This window comes from Sminthopsis crassicaudata, chromosome 5 (assembly GCF_048593235.1).
Source record: "Sminthopsis crassicaudata isolate SCR6 chromosome 5, ASM4859323v1, whole genome shotgun sequence".
Classification (NCBI taxonomy): domain Eukaryota; kingdom Metazoa; phylum Chordata; class Mammalia; order Dasyuromorphia; family Dasyuridae; genus Sminthopsis; species Sminthopsis crassicaudata.
In genome coordinates, this window is record NC_133621.1 from 81,052,630 (window position 1) to 81,073,690 (window position 21,061).

The 21,061-nt window shown below is 40.3% G+C and overlaps 1 protein-coding gene across 1 annotated transcript in view; it reads left to right on the forward strand.

The window, feature by feature from the left end:
* Positions 1-7,357: 7,357 nt before the first annotated feature.
* Positions 7,358-21,061, forward strand: part of ESYT2 (extended synaptotagmin 2) — a 96,298-nt gene continuing 82,594 nt past the window's right edge. The window contains 1 exon segment of the mRNA XM_074267299.1: positions 7,358-8,004. Coding sequence (XP_074123400.1) covers positions 7,648-8,004 — 357 coding nt within the window. The 5' untranslated portion in view covers positions 7,358-7,647.

The following is a 21,061-nucleotide window of genomic DNA, read 5'->3' on the forward strand; positions in this document are numbered from 1 at the left end:
AATATTCATTCTTCTCATTAATAACTAATAGGAACTATTTCCAGGTGACAAGAACACCCACTTTTCCAAAAGCATAAAAACACCAACAATCAGTCTCTGACTTATTCTTTTATTATTTGCTAGTCCTAATTAGTAAAATGATTAATTACCCAGAAATTATCTCTCAATTTCTCTCCATACACACACACACACACACACACACACACACACACACACACACACACTCACACACACACATTTATGTATGCGTGTAGTATATTTATAACTCCCAACCCTTTTTTGCTTCACTTTGCATGATCCCGAGTTCTCGTCGCTTTCCTATATTTAGATAATAATATTCTATTAATACATTTATGAACCATGATTTGTTTAGCCAGTCCTTAAGATAGATATCTATTTGGTTTTCAGTTCATTGCTACTTACAAAATGTGCAATTATAAATGTTTTATTCTTTTATCACCAACTTTTTGGGGTATATGCCCAGCATGGAGATTATTGGGTCAAATATATTTAATTCATTTTCTTAGCAAATTGCTTCCTAGAGTGGTTGGAACAATTTACAATTCCACCAATGTGATGTGCAACAATTCTTAGAAGAATGTGTAGGAGCAGCTAGATGGTACTATGCACAGTTCAGCACTGTACCACACATTGTCTTTGACACTTTTACAACCTGTCTCTTCTTCTTACAATCAGATAAGTCTATTAAATGCCACTGTTTGCTGTGAGGATCATGCATCCATGAAGTTTTATTGAATTTAGGTAAACAGAAGACAGTGTTAGTGATGAGGTGGTTATAAGATGCATGTCTTCAGTAGTAAGAGACCATTGCTGTTGCTGTTTCCAACTCTATTCTTCCCAGGAATCCCCTGCCATGTCTGGTAGTCTGAGCCTACACTAGCATTAAAATCACACAGAATTATAAGCTTGTCCTCTTTTGGCATGTTGGTGACAAAGGTTTTTGTTTGCAGATGATTGTGAACTCAACACAGTCTCCAGAGCTGAGATGCAACAAAATATGGATCAGTTCTGTGCTAATTTTGGCTTAACAATTAACACCAAGAGAATACATGTACTTCATCAGCCAGGACCACACCATCCATATGTGGAACCATCGGTTACAGCAAATGGAGAAGATTTGAATGCTGTGTATAAGTTCACTTACCTTGGCAGTATACTTTCCAGAGATGCACATATTGATAGTGAGGTTGACACACACATTGCTAGAGCTAGCTCTGTGTTTGGGAAGCTCTGAAGGAAAGTGTGAGAGAGAAAAGATATTAGGCTGACTACCAAACTATTTAAAGATAGCAACCTCCAGGCTAAATATGCTCTCTCCTTATTTCATAGCCTCAAAATCTATCAGAATCCTACCTGTCCTCCTCTGGACATTCGTTATTTTCTGGGGATATTATTTGAACTTTTGTCCTGGATTTAAGTTTGATTAGTGAGTGAGTACAAACTCATCTAGGCCACTATGTTTAATCAAATGAGACCCTATTTCCCATCTCATTTATCCTTTCTTTTGGCCAGAAACCCTGATGGTCTTCCCCTCCCAGAGGGATTTAAAATTTTTTTTTTTTTTTCAAAGGCAAACTAGGCAGGCCTTTTGCCTCATTTCTTACTTAACTTTAAATCACTGAATGGGTGTTGCATCAGATAAAGCAGGGGTTCTAAAACTGCGGCTTGATGTTTATGCCACCCTTGGGGTTATGTCAAATGGGCTGAGGGGCAGAGACAGCGTGTGAGTTTTTGTTTTTACTATAGTCCGGCCCTCCCACAGTCTGAGGGACAGTGAACTGGCCCCCTATTTAAAAAGTTTGAGGACCAGTGGGATAAAGTGAGACCTGAAAAAGACTTTAGCTTTAAAAAGCCAAGAACAGTACTATATCTGGAGTCAAAATGATCTATGTCTTGTCACTGGACTCAGATGATTCTGGAGGAGAAAGTAACGCTAGTGAAATACAGCTCTGCCTCACTTAAATCCAATTCCCTTTACAGTCAAGGCATCTCCCTCATGAAGTTATCGGTCCTCTTCCAGAACAAAGGACTAACAACAAATAACATGGATTTAATCACCTATCTTTGCCACTGGTCCTGCTATAACTTGGCACCTTTAAGGTATAAGGCACATATTGTTTTGGGCATATTAATCAAATAAATATTATTATTGTTTGGGAAAGGTATGCATCAATTGATCTGGTTTATAAATGAATGCATCGTTTCTGAGACCTCTAAACTAAAACTCTCTTTGCTTGGCCACTCCCTTTTTTACATCTTGTCTTCCAAATATTAGAATGTAGATTCCTCCAGGGTAGAGTCTACGTTTTGTACTTTCGTCCACAGAATTTTGTAGAGTCTTACATGTACTAAGTGTTTGATATACTTTTTTTTAGAAATCACTTGAAAGGGCAGCGAGGTGATGAGGTGAATAGAGCCCCAGCCCTGAATTCAGGAGGACCCGAGTTCAAATCTATCTCAGACACTTAACACTTCCTAGCTGTGTGACCCTGGGCAAGTCACTTAACCCCAGCTTCAGGGGGAAAAACATTTAAAAGTTCACAGAAATGGAAGAGAATCTCTCTCTTAAAATAGGAAGAATTCGTTGACATGACAGTTTGAAATGACATTCAATAGTTAAGACCTTCATGCTTAAAAGTCTACAAAGAATTCTTTAACATAGAACTGTTTAACATAGAACAGAAGGCGATGCAAACGTCTTCATTCAGTTTTAAGCTATTAAAGCTTAAAGACTCCTGAGGACACTGAATTGAAGTCTGAACATTTAAGTGGTAATGCTTGTGATTTTAACCTGGGTAAGTCTGAAATATTGATTGAATTTACTGTAAAAGGTAATTTTGAAAACTCCCGAGAGTCATTTCAGCAATGCATTAGAGTTCCAAACTCCTTCTGAAATATCATACACACGCACAGACACACACACAGACACAAACACACACACGCTGACACACAGACACACAGAAGCACAGACACACATGCTGACACACACAGATATGCAGACACACACAAGCACAGGCACACACACTGACACACACGCACGCTGACACACACAGACACACAGACGCATGTGCTGACACACACACGCACTGACACACACAAGCACAGACACACACACTGACACACACAGACACGCAGACACACACAGGCACAGACACGGCTGACACACACAGACACGCACACACAGACACACAGAAGCACAGGCACACGCGCTGACACACACAAACGCTGACACACAGACACGCACAGACGCACGTGCTGACACACAGAAGCACAGACACACGCACTGACACACACAAGCATAGCCACACGCGCTGACACACAGAGAAACGCACAAATGCACGTGCTGACACACAGAAACACACAGAGACACACATACAAGCACACACAGAGACACACGTGCTGACACACACAGACACGCACAGACACAGATAGACACACACACAAGCAGACATACACGCTGACACACAGACACACAAGCACAGACACACGCGCTGACACACACAGATACAAACAAGCACAGACACACAGAGACATACACAAGCACAGACACACACGCTGACACACAGACACACACGCTGACACACACAGACACAGAGACACACACACAGACACGCACACACAGACACACGCGCTGACACACAGACACGCACACACAGACACACGCGCTGACACACACAGACACACAAGCACAGACACACGCGCTGACACACACAGACACGCACACACAGACACACACAAGCACAGACACACTAGACACACAGACACACGTGCTGACATACACACACAGAAGCACAGACACAAGCGCAGACACAGACACAAAGCACACATACACATAGACACACACAGACACACAAGCACAGACACACAGAGACACACACAAGCACAGACACACACGCTGACACACAGACGCACACACAGACACGCGCTGACACACACAGACACACACATAGACACACACACTGACATACACACAGACACAGAGACACACACAGACACATGCGCTGACACACACAGACACACACATAGACACACACACTGACATACACACAGACACAGAGACACACGCACACACAGACACACGCGCTGACACACAGACACGCACACAGACACACATAAGCACAGACACACACAGACTCGCACGTGCTGACACACACAGACACACAAGCACAGACACATGTGCTGACACACACAGACATGCACACAGACACACACAAGCACAGACACACAGAGACACAAAGCACACACACACACAGACACACACAAGCACAGACACACAGAGACACACACAAGCACAGACACACACGCTGACACACAGACATGCACACACAGACACACGCGCTGACACACACAGACACACACATAGACACACACACTGACATACACACAGACACACACACATGCGCTGACACATACACAGACACGCACAAGCACAGACACATGCGCTGACACACAGACACGCACACAGACACATACAAGCACAGACACACACAGACACGCACGTGCTGACACACACAGAGACACACACAAGCACAGACACACACGCTGACACACAGACATGCACACACAGACACACACGCTGACACACACAGACACACACATAGACACACACACTGACATACACACAGACACACACACATGCGCTGACACATACACAGACACGCACAAGCACAGACACATGCGCTGACACACAGACACGCACGTGCTGACACACAGAGACACACACAAGCACAGACACATGCGCTGACACACAGACACGCACACAGACACACACAAGCACAGACACACACAGACACGCACGCGCTGACACACACAGACACACACATAGACACACACACTGACATACACACAGACACACACACATGCGCTGACACATACACAGACATGCACAAGCACAGACACATGCGCTGACACACAGACACGCACGTGCTGACACACACAGACACACACAAGCACAGACACATGCGCTGACACACAGACACGCACACAGACACACACAAGCACAGACACACACAGACACGCACGCGCTGACACACACAGACACACACATAGACACACACACTGACATACACACAGACACACACACATGTGCTGACACATACACAGACACGCACAAGCACAGACACATGCGCTGACACACAGACACGCACACAGACATGCACGTGCTGACACACACAGACACACACAAGCACAGACACATGCGCTGACACACAGACATGCACACAGACACACACAAGCACAGACACACACAGACACGCACGTGCTGACACACACAGACACGCACAAGCACAGACACACACAGACACGCACGTGCTGACACACACAGACACACAAGCACAGACACATGCGCTGACACACAGACACGCACACAGACACACACAAGCACAGACACACACAGATACACACACAGACACGCACGTGCTGACACACAGACACACACAAGCGCAGACACACAGAGACACAAAGCACACACACACACATAGACACACACAGACACACACAAGCACAGACACACACAGACACACACAAGCACAGACACATGCGCTGACACACAGACACGCACACAGACACACACAAGCACAGACACACACAGACACGCACGTGCTGACACACACAGACACGCACAAGCACAGACACATGCGCCGACACACAGACACACACAGACACGCACGTGCTGACACACACAGACACGCACAAGCACAGACACATGCGCTGACACACAGACACACACAGACACGCACGTGCTGACACACACAGACACGCACAAGCACAGACACATGCGCCGACACACAGACACACACAGACACGCACGTGCTGACACACACAGACACACAAGCACAGACACATGCGCTGACACACAGACACACACAGACACGCACGTGCTGACACACACAGACACGCACAAGCACAGACACATGCGCCGACACACAGACACACACAGACACGCACGTGCTGACACACACAGACACACAAGCACAGACACATGCGCTGACACACAGACACGCACACAGACACACACAAGCACAGACACACACAGACACGCACAAGCACAGACACACACAGACACACACACAGACACGCACGTGCTGACACACAGACACACACAAGCGCAGACACACAGAGACACAAAGCACACACACACACATAGACACACACAGACACGCACAAGCACAGACACATGCGCTGACACACAGACACGCACACAGACACACACAAGCACAGACACACACAGACACGCACAAGCACAGACACATGCGCTGACACACAGACACGCACACAGACACACACAAGCACAGACACACACAGACACGCACAAGCACAGACACATGCGCTGACACACAGACACGCACACAGACACACACAGACACACACACAGACACGCACGTGCTGACACACACACAGACACGGATGTGCTGACACACAGACACACACAAGCGCAGACACACAGAGACACAAAGCACACACACACACATAGACACACACAGACACACACAAGCACAGACACACACAGACACACACAAGCACAGACACACAGAGACACACACAAGCACAGACACACACGCACACACAGACACGCGCTGACACAGACATAGACACACACACTGACATACACACAGACACACAGAGACACACAAGCACAGACACACACATAGACACACACAGACACACATAGACACAGAGACACAGAGACACACAACAGAAATGACCTATTACTGCGCTCGCCCCAGTAAGCGAGGAACTAGAAAGTTTGTTTAATCTCCAGCCCACAGAAAAACTTAATTTAACTCCATAACACTAGCATCTTTATGCTCTCCTCATCCGGACTGCTTTCTCAGCTCTCCAAGCACGCAACATTGCCGGGGGCTTCAGCGGAGTGGGAAGAGGCCTTGAGAGAGGACGTGCGAGGGCAGAGCGCCAGAAACTTCCTCACTCGGAGTTCTCGGTCCCAGGGACGATCAGGAACACACGCGTTGTTCCGGGGGTGTCCCTAGAGCCGAAGCCTGACTCTCCGTCTCCCCTCATTTTTTCCTCTCCCTCCTCCAGCGCAGCACCTAAGAGTCCAGCGCCGTATCGTGCACGCCTCCAGGGCGGAGACAACCCACAGAGGGTGCAAACACCCCCCTCCCCCTTCCCCCCCCCCCCCCGCCCCCGCGGCAGGGCGCAGCCGCAGCCACCGCCGCCGCACGCCGCAGGTGGCCCACGCCCTCCCCCGGGGCAGTCCCTGGGGGCGGGGCCACCCCTCCCCGGAGCCACAGCCTACGCCCCGGCCTCCGGTTCTGGCCGTCCGTCTCCGCCCGCCGGCCAGACCGCAGCGGCGTGCTGGCGTCACGCGCCGTCTGGAAGGCGGAAGCGCGAGCGCGGGTGCGGCTGCGGTGGCGGCGCGAGCTGCGGCAGGATCCGTTCCCTCCCAGTGAGAGGCGCTTGGGGCACGGAGCAGGATGCGCCCGGCCCCTGCCCCAGCGCCAGCGCCAGCGCCGGGCTTCTAGCGCAGCCCGCTCCGCCTCGCCTCGCCTATCCCAGCCGGGGGCGGGGTGCCGGAGTGGCAGAGGGGGGCGGTCTGGTGTCGGTCCTCCCGCCGCTGCTGTCACCTCCTGCGCCGCTGCCCTCGGCGGACCTCGGCGGGGCGCGATGAGCGGCGCCGGGGACAGGATTCCGGGAGAAGATGCCGCCCCTCAGGCCTCTGGGGACCCCAGCGCCACCGCCGCCAAGGGTCCCGGCGCGGAGCCCCCGCCCGCGATGTTGAGCGTGGACGTGCCGGGACTGTGCGCGCAGTTCGCCCGCAGCTTCGTGTTGCTCTTCCCGGTGTACGTGCTGGGCTACCTGGGACTGAGCTTCCTGTGGATCCTGCTGGGGCTCTTACTGCTCTTCTGGTGCCGGAGGAACAAGGGCCACAAGACCTCTCGCTTCTACCGGGCACTGGCCTTCCTGGAGAACGAGGAGCAGGCGGTGCGCCTCAGCATCTGCACCTCCGACCTGCCCGCCTGGGTGAGTCCGCGGCGCCCCCGCGCCCCCTGACCCGCTTATGTAAGGGCCGGCCCCCGCCCTCCCTCAGCCCGCGAGCCGCTGCCCACCTTAGCAGCGAGCCGGCGCTGTCATCGGCCCCGTCCCTTACCGCGCGTTATCCGGGGCCGGTGTCTCCGGGAAAAGCGCCCTTCCTCCCAGTTTGGGCTCCCTTTTCTTGAAAGAAAGCGCGCATAGAGACAGAGGCGTTAGAGACCCAGATTTACGGCGCGCGCTATTGTAGACTGCCCCTCCTGAAGTGCAGCGCCCGAAAATCTTCTAGGTGATCCCCGGCTTATCGGCCTCCCGGAGAACGACCGCGCTTTGCTGTTTTCCCGGAAAGATGAGGAGCTTGTTCGTCGGTCCTGAGCCAGGCGGGACGCCCCTTTCTGTCTCTTGTCAAGCTTTCCCACACAGGGCCTGGGGAAGGATCGAACTGTAATCAGCCTTCCTCCTCTCTCTCTCCCGTTCTTCCCTTCCCCCCTCTCCCCCCCCCCCCCCCATGATAATGTATTTCTTTTTGATCATATCCCGCCCTGTGAGTTTTTTTCTCTCTCCTGCCCTGAGCTGAATCGGATTCCACTGAACCCTAAAGCTAGTGTTGCCCGCAGGATCTGAGGGCAGAGTGATTTAAAGTTTATACTTCATCCCTTTATGAGTAACATTGTGACGCTTTGGTTTGTCAAATCTGCAATAGAATTTCCAACTTAGTTCAAACTTGAACCTAATGGGAAGTTTTTCAAAACGTGTGGGTGAATGAACATTTAATTCTGTTGCCCGGATTAATTTTTATTTTCAGCGGTTCCTTTCTGTTTCTCTGGTAGTTTTCACATGTGCCTTCGTGTAGGTCTTCCTCAAGTACATAAAAGCAATAGAATTTTAAACTATGAATATAATACAATTTTATTGTGTAAATATGTCAATTTAAGTGAAAGATTTTTTTTTTAATAAAATTCCTGTGAATTTTAGAAAGATCCTTTGCCATTTGAGAAAAAAGGGAGTAGGATCATAAGGAGCTTTGTGAAGTAGGACAAGAAAGGAAGCAGTAGCAGAAAAAATTTGGGAAGATATTTGTGTACTTATTATGTAGAGAGAGATAAGTGTGGATAAAGTGTCTTGATGTGGTGACTAGAATTTGAATTGTGGGAAAGTTGGTGCCACAGTCACTGAAGAAGGAATGATATTTTGGAGATTCAGGAGAACTAGTTTGTTTTATATATCTGAAACAGATAAGATTGGGAAAAAATAGAGAACAGGAAATTGGAATTATCAAGTTGGGAAGCAGCAGGAACACATGCACACTCAAAAGTACAAAAAAAAGTGGATTGTAAAAACTGAATCATGCTCAGGTTATACCAAGCAAAGTGATTAGAAAGAAGGGAAACTATAAAGTCTTGTTCTTGTACTTGTATACAAGTAATGGTAAGATTGGCGATGACTTCACATAGAGATATTAATTTAATAGTTAAGATTTGGTTGCTACTTAAATGAGAATGTTTATATATAATTATTTGAGTGTATTGCTGAATTGAATGGCTGAAGTGAAGCAAAACCGTGAAACTATGAAATAGAGATCTTAGAGATCATCTAATTCAACCAGATACTTTATTATCCTGTAAAACAATTTCATATTCTCTTCAGAAATGTTCCGTTTTATTTGAAGTACTGGATATTGAATGATTCTTGCCTCCAAATGTGTTTTGTCCCTTGGTTTTGCATTACAACGTGTAGGAGACATTCTTGGATATATGTTGTAGCTGTGGAGTCATAATGGAAGATCTGAACAAAAGGTTATTTAAAAGTTAAAACAAAACAAAATTGGATTGTTTCTTGCACATCAGCATTTACTTAATAAAGCATTCTTCCTTAATATGCCCTTGGCTCAAGAGATTTTCATAGCTTATCACTGCTTATGATTATGAGTATAGGGCTGAGGCATGGAAAACATGAGCTGTATTTCCTGACTGTGAACTTTGGATTGGTATACAGTGCTGGGAGATTTATCCTGTCCAAGCTGTAATATGGAAGCTAACATCAAGAAATGGAAATAGACCAATTGTAGAAGATGACTTCTTTTGTAAACATATAAACTAATCTTTAAATGGTTAAAAAGTGATAGACTCTCACTTAACATGACATGATCATATTTTGATTTTTTTAATGAAATTTAAAAAATTTTTTTTGGTGTTGGGTAGTGGTGTCAAACTCAAATAGAAGTAGGCTACTAAATCATACGTAATCATCCCTTGAGGGCCTCTTATTGACTTAGAAAACCACTTATTAAAGTTATGAAAGTTCTCTTGTGTCTTTATTTCGTTAAATATTTCTCAATTAGCTTTTCATCTGGTTTGGGTTGCACTCCTGACTGTTGCCTGGCACGGTATACTTGACACCTCTGGCAAAAAGAACTCTGGGTAAAAAAATTTCCTCTATCAATGCAAATAGGCAGGGACTTGTTCAGCAACATAGATTCTTTGTAGGTTACCTGAAACATTGAGAAATGGGGACATAAACCAGATTCTCTGCCAAGATATGTCATTTGCAGGATTTGAACCTAACTGTCCTGACTTCCTCTGTCTTTAGTGGATGAGGGTGGATATGATTTTGATGTATTTTGGATTTTAGTGTCATTACAACTTTGGAAAATTAAGATATTTACTTTGTTCACTGGGCTCAGGAAGATAGAATTTTAGATAAGACAGCATTCGGGGTCTAGTAAAGAGGGTACTTTATACAGAAAAAGACAACTGAAGAACTGAGTAGTGGACTTTGTATTACTAACACCTTTATCTATAGTTAAGATTCAGTTTTGTGGTTTTTATAGCTGAGAGGAACAATGGGGTGCTTCTGATCCAGCCTATTCACCTCATTTTAAAAGCTACTGTAAATGCTGAATCTTTGGCTTCCACAATACTCATCAGTCTTTTCAGTCAGCAGTTTCTTAAATCATTTTGAGGTGGAAAATGTAATTCTCTGATACTTTAGATATATTTTTTAAATGGCTACAGCTTAGCAATTATATTATTATTTTATACCACCTCAAGTCCTTTTAATTTTCTATTACAAAGAATTCTTGTGTGTTTTTTATTTTAAATCTGAATATTAGGATAGTACTAGCTGTGATTGCATATGGAGTCTGTGAACTAAATGAACAAAAGCAAGAAGCAGTTACACTTTGGACACATGTAAAAGGAAGAGCAAACATTTTTTTTTTTTCCAGTGTGTGACTCATTGAGTTATACTTGACTAATCAGTTTTGGGAAGACTTTTAAGCCCCAAACAAAACAAAAAGTCCCACAAAAAACAAAACAAAACAAAAAAAACAACCAAAAAAAAGCAAAAAAAAAAAAAAAAAAAAGAAAAGAAAAGAAAACCCAGCTAAAATTCTACAACTTTCCAGCTGTAATTGTAACTAATAATCAAGTTTCAAGGTTAATGACTTTTTTGAATATAAATTAACTCTGTATTAAAATTTTATTACTAGTTGAACATTTAAATTCCAGTTTACTATGTGCTTTAGGTAAAATAGTAACTGAATACCCATCATTTCTTAAACAGGGAAACATTTATTATATGATTATAAGTATACTACTGCTTTAAGTTGAAGAGTAATTAAATCACTATGGTGTGGTGAGTATAGTTAAGTTAGTGTAATACTATGTTATTTAGATTGATCAGGTCTTATATATGACAGATTCCCCAATACTGGTCTATTTCAGCAAATACCATCCTCACTTGCCTGCTTGAAGTGTGTAGGACAGGGAGAGGTGATTGGAAAAATACAACATTTTCCATATAATAGTTCTGCCTTCATAGACTCCCAGATTTAAATCTGGAAGGGACTTCAAAGGCCAACTAGTTCACCCCCTCAGAAATTGAAGATGAGTGAGATTGTGTCCTTGACTTTCTCACTAATACTTATTCCCAGATATAAAATATCTTTCACTGGATCAAAACTGAGTTAGTAGGTACATGGGGAGAAGGGAATTTGCAGAAACTTGCACTAATATTTCAATATTTTATTATTTAAAGAGACTGTAATTTTCTTGGTATAGGTACTCCTGTCACAGCTCTTGTAGATAGTCTTTGAGAATTGCTATGTCAAAAAAAAAAAAAAAAAAAAAATCACCAGAAAGCAAACAGTTCTTTACTATTCACATTTAGTCATTGTTAATTTTTGTCTCTTGAAGCTCTGATGATAGTATAATCATTAAATTTTAAAATCAGGTTATTCAAATATGAGGAGTTATTTGGGTGCTTTTAGGGTTCTAGTTAAAAGTTTTTAATACTGTTACTTGTAAATTCAATTTAAGTTTGCAGTCGCTTTATTAAAGACATTTTTGACAGATGGAAAACTAATTGGATATGGATTGATATTCTAAAGTTTTAATAAAACATTCCAGATGTTTTGAGAAATAAAAAGCATAGACACTGGAGTTGTGATTTTTATTGGACAGGGAGCTCTGAAGTAAGGAAACTGCCTCTACTGCATTGGCATGTAAACCCCTTTTTGCAGTTTAGTCTTAGAGAATTGCTTAGAACATTGTAAAATTTTAAATTTGCCCAGAATCACAAGTTGGCATATGTTAGAGATTGGACCATTAACACCAACCATATTGTGGTACAGAATATACTTTGCACATCTGAACATTCTCTGACCTAGTTACAAATATACAGACTTTCAGCAGAAGCAGTGACACAAATATTACATATTAAATCTTATTATTAGTGCATGCTATCTGTTTTCTGAATCTTAGTTAGGATTATAGGAACCTTGAATGAGATTCGGATTGTGAATTTTTGTATTTGTGTTCTAAAAGGAAATATCAGTAACCAGGGATTGTGGAAAATCAGGTTCAGGTCTTAAAGCTGTTTGGATCTTTGATTACATAAAACACAAAGTAAAATAAATCTTTATTAAGGTATTAAGTCTCTGAACTAACATCTAAAAGCACTATAGTATTTTGAATAACTCTGTATTTGCTAAGAAAACAATACCCACTTTTTGATCTCTGTCCAGGAAAGTACTAAAATGAAATTGCACAGTTGTTTTTGAAATTACTAAGAATTAGAATCCTGAGGTGTAAACAAATATATTTCTTTTACTCTTTGGAACAACTTCTTGACCTCAGTGGCCCATTAAGAGGTTCAAGTGAAACCTTATATATAGATCTGTTGATCCATCCAACACAAATCAGTGCATAATAAATGCCTACTACCATAATTGGATGGATCAATAGCATTATTTTTATCCAAGAACAATATTATTTTTAAACTGAAAATAAGTTTTGTAATGGGAGCTGTTTGAATATATATGTGTGTGTGTGTATATATATATATACACATACAATTTTATATAATTACATATAAAATATAGAAACAGCTAGTACAGTGAGTAGAGTGCTGAGCCTGTAGTCAGGAAGAATTATCTTTTTGAGTTCAAATAAGGTCTTGGACACTTAGTAGCTCGTGACCCTGGACAAGTCACTTCACCCTATTGCCCTGAGAAGAAAATGGCAAAGGACTCTAGTATCTTTCCCAAGAAAACACCAAGTGGGATCATGAAGAATTGGACATGACTGAAATGACTCAACAACAAAAATATAAAATATAAATAAAATAATATGTAAATTATACACATATATAATTGGATTATCATACATACATAATGTGTATAAAACGCAACAGCTCCTGTTATGAAACTTTGCAGTTTAAAAAGTACCACTGTGTATAAAACTTTACTAGTATGGTTTCCATTATAACAATGCATATTTTAATTTATAAAATCACATTTATACTATACATTTCATGTTTTTTCTATAATTTCCTCTTTTTCATTTTTTTAAAAAAAATAACTGAAGTTGCATTTTTCCCTTTCTCAGATTTGTTGCTATTTTGTCAGACGTAAAAATAAAAATGTTTGTTGGAAATTGAAAGATTTGTGAGGATCTCTGGCTTTGCTGCCTTCCTCCCAGGGTGACCTTGGACATATCTCTTAAGCCGTCTTGGCTTCAGTTTCTTCAGCTGTAAAATGAAGGGTCCAGACCAGATGACCTTTCAGCTTTGAAATCCTCTGATCCTGGATGTGATAAAATGAGTTGAACATAGATAGATTTAAGAAGTCTTATGACAGAATCTCAAACCATAATTTTAGCTCTCTCATTTCCTGGGGTTCTCAAGTTATTATAAAAGCTCTTATCAAAACTTATTAGCAGTTTTGAAACATTTAGCTAGGTGATGGAACAATTGTAAAAGCTAGCTAAGAGTAGTGTTTATTTTTAAATCATTAAAATACACAATATGTGTAGCCAGATCAGCTCTTATGTAAATAACCTTTGAAAGAATGGCATTCCCCTGCACTGAGTCAGTCATTCCAACTTTTTCCCTCACCTTTGTCATGTAAGATAGGAAACTTTTGTACATTTCAGTTAATTTTAAAAGCAGAGTAGAGGTTTCTTGCCCAAATCAATAAACATTTATTAAACACCTATGCGCCAGGTATTGTTACAGATATCAAAATTAATTTGAGGAAATAAGATTAAATTATAATTTTATATTAGCTGAAAATAACTGGTCATATGACTAACATCAATATCATTGGCTGTCCTTTCTCACAACAATATGGTTACCATGAAACGTTGCTTTCAACAGAGATTTAACTTGGCCACTGCTTTAAAAATGAATAAACACACTTAAATATTCTAAGTCTTTAAAATTTTGGAATCAGCATATGCATGCTAAAATATATCTTAGGTCATTTGGGTATGGTTTGGCAGCCCCTGCAATTGAAAGCCTGTTTCAAATACTTACTAGTTTGTAATCATTGGCAAGTCACATAATTTGGGAGAGCCTCCATTTTCTCATTGTTAAAAAATGACAATTCATGAGTTTCCTACATTGCTGGGTCATTTTGAGAGAAAATTTAAAGTTCATGTCTAAATGAATGAGTCCTAGTAGAGATGGTGACTTACCTTAAACATAGCTGAAGCTCTCCTTATTTCAAGATGTTCTTTATTCCCACAGTTCTCAGTTTGCCATGCATTTCAAACTGTTCTCAAAATCATAATTTCAAATTGTTTGAATTAGATGAACAAATACTTGGAGAAATTTTTGAGGTTACAAACATTTAACAAATTATTCTTGTTCTTAAATCATAAACTTAGGTCCCTTAAAAGTTAGCCCCCTCACTTTTCAGATCAAGAAACAAAGATGTGAAAAGATATGAAATTAAAGTAAGTGGCAGAGCTTGGAATTTCTCCAGACTTATCTCTGATCCAGAATTATCTCTGATTCCATAAGTAGTGCTTTTTCCATTATAACATGCTGTTTTGTTAGCAAAGTTAAAATAGGGAGACAGGCATGGGACTTGAAGAATTATTCGAGAATTAAATAATATATGCAGTATTCAACAGAATATGATTGTCATATGACTATATACATACATGTAAATATATTTAAGGTAATAGTATTATGTGCTAGAATAGATTAGGAGAGTGGAGAAACTTTGTTTTAGGGTCTTACAAAAAACTCCAAATTTTAAACTTTAATTCATATTCTGCTTATGCCTCTCAATTATTTTCACTATTTACATCTTAGGCATATCTCCTACTAGTCTAGTTCTCTTGTAAGAGCAGGAACCTTACCTAAATTTTCTACCCCAACTAGTTTCTAGCTTAACATCTCTCTGCATATAATAAGTAGGTGTTTAATGGTTGATTGAATTGTATTATATTGGATCCACTCATTGATTACTTTAACATAAGAAATTAGAATAACATTAATTACTTTTGTCATATTATAGGGTAAAAATAAAAAAATCATGGCTCTTCTTTTTAGGTAGTGTTTAATGAGTAAAGGAAAAGATTGAAAATTAATATATCTTAGCTTCATTTGTAAATTTAGTTTAATTTATCTGAAACTATATTATATTGGCTATTTATGCCTGTATCTGAATATTTTGAAATATTGGAGTTCCTTAGATATGGGGAATAATATAGTGACATATTAAGTAGTTAAAACTGACCCAGCTTATGTTTCATGCTGTTACACTCAAGTACCTCTAACATATTTACTGTCTCTTGGTTGGATCAGCTCTTGTTACAGAGCATGTGTCAAATTGCCTGAACTGCTTACTTCTAATGGTACTAATTAGTTTCAACTTTTCTTCACTAGTCCTCTTTGGACATAATGTAGAAATTACATTATTAATTATATGTATTGAATAAAGAGCTCTTTTCTAAGGCTTTTCTCATTTTTCCTCACCACCAGAAAGAATCCCAAAATGTTCTGCCTTTTAAATTTCGTGGGTAAAGTAATAACTTACATGTGTTGTAACAGTTTGTTTTACAGAATCCTCTTTCTTCATATTAATTCTGTGAAGTAAGAAGAGAAAGTATTCCCTTTTTACAGACAAAGCAATAAAGTATTTATTGTATCTGCTTTATGACATGTATATTGTGACAAGCACTGGAAATTCAGACAAAAATGAAATAACTTCTTTCAAGGAGTTTACGTTTAGTTACATATTTGGAAATTGAGGCAGGAAGAGAACTAAGAGATTTGCCCAGAATTAAAGTGTCAGATCTGGGAGTGGAACCCACGTTTCAGTCATCCATTTGGTGCTATTTCTACTATAGCATATTCTCTCCCCTTAGACCAAAACTTCTTAAACTGTGCAAGTGGAAGTCATAAAGTTATGGTTTATTATCAGTAAATGTTTGATTTGTATGCCTATTTTATATATCTGTATACTTTGTGATTGGGTAAAAAAGTGGCAAATGGAAAAAGTTTGAGAAGCCCTGCCCTAAATAACTAGAGATTACAATGAAGTGTGAAAAATTGCGTTTGATTTATATAAAGTGTATTTTGAATCTTAAAAATAAAAGGCTCTGCCTCAATATTAACTTAGGAAATCTATTTGGATTTTTTTTTTGGGGGTGGGTAGCTTGGCTAAAATTCTGTCGTCTTCTTTGAGATTAATTTTAACATGTTTAAATGCCAGGTTGAAAAGTATTTTTGGGGAATCAAATTTTGATGCAAAGGAAACCTTAAGGAAAAGGGTGTGGTTAGCATCATGTGGTAGAAGTTATTTTTTTCCTACCCTCTTTGTGTTGGACTTAATTGTTCAAGGAGGAAAAACCCAATAGCAGTATGACTTCAGTTCTGTGTATTTAACTCTTAGCATTTCTTTTACCCCATCTTAGCCAGTCTAATATATGATGACTCTAAATAAGTGTATATGTGGGGATTCAGAGCTAGCTCTAGAGATGTTTTTGACCTGTATTTTACACTAAGACTAACTGATAGCCAAATACTGTGGGAGCTACAAAAGCCCTTTGAAAAGCTTATTGAAAAGTTGTCTTGAATATGCAATCAGTTAGAACACCTCCTGGGAACTAGCTGCTTTAATGTGCAATTTATTCTCTTCCTCCTGTTGAAAGAGTTTTCTGATCCTAATGGTTAGCAATACTTTTGCCTTGCTCAGATTATCTGTATTTATGTAAATGTCTTCACTTTTTAAAATAACAAGTTTTTCCTCAGTAGGGCTTCTTTTACTTTTTATTCCTAGCATCTAGTGCAATGTGTATTGCAAAGTAAATGCTTCATTTAATGAACGCACAAATTCCAGAGAAATACTAGGAACTGTATAGCCAAATGCTAGGTTGTTTGATATTATCTGAAAAATAACATAAGAGTTACTCATAATGTCATATGATATCAGGTATGCCTAAATCATTGTAACCTGGAATAGCTGAAAAGCGATGGGTCTTAAACTGGCTTGAAAACATAGAATTTGGCATGAAGGAAAGGAGGATTCTACCAGAACATTTTAAATGGGGAGAACACCTTAAACAAAGTTAGTGTTCATGATTACCTTTTAGGGTCCCCAGTTGTCTCTGTCGAATAGGTAAGCCTAGGTAATTGAGAAAGGCCTTTTGGGGATGAGTGGAGAAGAGAGTTTGTTTTGTGGTAGTGAAGATGATGGATTCATATCAGGGAATACGTAGGAGATATCTTATGAGGGCAGAGAGTCGGACAATAGAAAAGTTTAATTTTCAGTCTATAGAAATTTGGGCTTGATCTATTAGATCAAGTTTTCTTTAACAGGGGAGTAACCTAGGGCAGCTACGTGGTACAGTGGATAGAGCACCAGCCCTGAAGTCAGAACGATCTGAGTTCAAATGTGATTCAGACACTTGACGTTTTCTAGCTGTGTGCCCCTGGGCAAGTTATTTAACCCCAATGACCTCAACCAAAAAAAAAAAAAATTTAGGGGAGTAACCGAATCAAATTTTTGTTTTTAGAAAGATGATGGGTAGCAGTTTTCAAAATGGATTTAGATAGCATAGAGACTAATGCTAAGAAAATAGGATGAAAGGTTTTTAACATGCAGTAATGAGGGCCTGTATAAGAATTATAGGAATGGGAAGGGAGAGAAATGAACCTATTTAACAGATTTTACAAAGGAGCCACTAATAGTTTTTTGTTAGAAATTATATGTAATAAGTATGGGAGCCAAGCTAGAGAAAAGACAATTTGTTTAAGTGGAGAAGAGTTCAGACTCAAAGAATAATTCATGGATTGGATAGCTAATAATTATAATAATCAATCATAATAGTGATAATAATTACAAATAGAGATGCTTCTTTAGTGCTTTAAGTGGTAAAACATTTTATAGATATGTAATTTGATCCACTCAATAACTTCTGACTAGTCCATACTATAATATTTTACGTGAGACTTTGAGAAGTTTGCCTAAGGGCATACAATTAATGAGTTTATAGAGTTTTAAATACCAGGCACTGGAGTTTGTATTCTTGAGGCTCTAGGGAGCCCACTGAAGATTTTTGAATTGGGGAGTAACTTTCACCTATTCTTTAGAAGATTATCTTATCAGCTTTGTGGATGATTTTTCCTCTGCATTCCTTTTGGCTTATAGCCTTTTCAAGTTAAATTTTTGACCACATTGTAAAAGAACATTAAGCTAAAAAGCATGAGAACAAGCACATAGCCCTGTTTCACTCCACTGATGATTAAGAAAGCTTGAAAGCATTCTCCTCCATCCAGAACCTATGCAAGGATGACATTATGAAATTGGTGTGTAATACTGATGAAATTCTCAAGTCAACCACATTTTCCATGGTTTTCTACAAGCCGTCTTGACCAATAATATTAAAGGCTTTGGTCATGTCAACAAATGTTGTACATACTTCCATTATACTGCTGGCATTTCTCCTTGTTGGGCAGCAAATGGTATGTTTACTGTTTTTGCCCTTTTGAAGCAACCTTGGCTCTAGGATAGACCATTTTCCAGGTAAATGATCATTTTGTTAAAGAGGATTCTGGCAAGAATCTTATAAGCAATGACTAAAAGAGAGACCCACCTGTGATTGTCTTGGGACAACCCATTTCCTTTTCTTTTGTTGAGATGGATAGTAAAAAACAAACTTGCTTTCTTGAGAGAGAATCTCTTAGCATTTAATCTGAAAGATTTCAGTCAGCTTCTGGGCCATATAGATCTGTGCTGGGATGGAATCAGAATCAGGTATTTTGCCACACAAAAATATGATGGCATTCAATTTTTCAGTTAAAACCCTACTCCCCATCACCTATTTTTGTGATCCAGTGACACTGACTGACCTTCCTGCTTTTACTCCCACACTATATATATTCCATCTCTCAATTCCGAGCATTTTCACTGACTGTGCTACATGCCTAGATTACTTTTCTTCCTCATATTTGCCTTCTAGCTTTCTTAGTTTCCTTCAAGACTCAGCTAAATTTTCACTTTCTGAATGAAGCTGTCTTCCTTAATCTCCTTGATTAAGTGCAGTTTCTGTGAGAGTATTGGCTAATTTATATTGTATGTATCTTGTTTTACATATTTGTTTGCATGTTACAGTCTCTCCCATTAGACTACAACAAACTCCTTGAGAGCACAGATTAATTTTTTTCTTTTTTTTTTTTTTTTTTTTTTTTTTGTATCTCTAGTGTTTTAGTGCCTGGCACATAGTAGGTTCTTAATAAATGCCAATTGACTGCTAGAGGTAGAAACTTGGGTGACTGGAAGAGTAATAGTATTCTTGGCAGAAATAGGGATTTTTGAATGAAATGTCATTTAATGGGGAAGAATGAGTTCTACTTTAGATTATAAAAAATTGCATTTGTAGTGGGTAGGAATATGTAAAATACCACCTCTCTTCTAAGAAAGATTGTGATGTTTGAGCACCAATTCCAATTTGGCTGAAGGAAGTAGGATCCAGGCAGAGTAGAATAACAGGTGATTGTTTTAATTTGTAAACAGAACAAAAATCCTTTATCAAATGTAGGAAAGTTTGTGAAATTTCCTTTCAAAATAATAGTGTTTATGGTGAAGCCTTGAAGGAAGTAATAGGAACGATAATAGCTAAAATGGAGGAAGAACAGACAAGCAGCAGCTAGTCTGTTTATGGAAAGAGTGGCATCCAAGACATATAAGTCCTTGAACAAAGAACTAGAAGGAAGGAAGATGGGGATGAAAATTTGGAGGAGGAAGAATGAACAGAAATGGGAGCTCCAGAGCATTGGTGTGTTAAGGATAGATTGGAAAGAGAAAAGATAAGAAAAAGGAAACCTTTGAAGGATCTGTATTACAAGCTGAAGATGAGAGAAGCAAAATGTGAAGTAAAGAGTCTCCTACACAGAATGATTGTAGACCTGAATTAAAAGCTGGTAGACTAAAGATTTTCAACAGGCACCTAGCTTCATACATTTATTTAATACTTTAAAATCTGAGTCTGGCAGCAGAAAGTGTCTTAGATAACTGAACAAAATGAAAGTAACTTGTGAGAGAGCTTCATTTTACACAGTTTGCACCTTAAAATTTTCATTGTAATAAATTTTTTACCTTCTTTTTAGGTGGTTCTGTCAGTGGACCACATTTTATACATCAAAGTATTGATGTATATCTTGAGTGTGTCATTTTATGACAGCTGTTACTATTAACTAGTTATGGCCCCACTCGAAGGGGGAATTCTTGTAAAGTGAAACAAAACAAAACTGA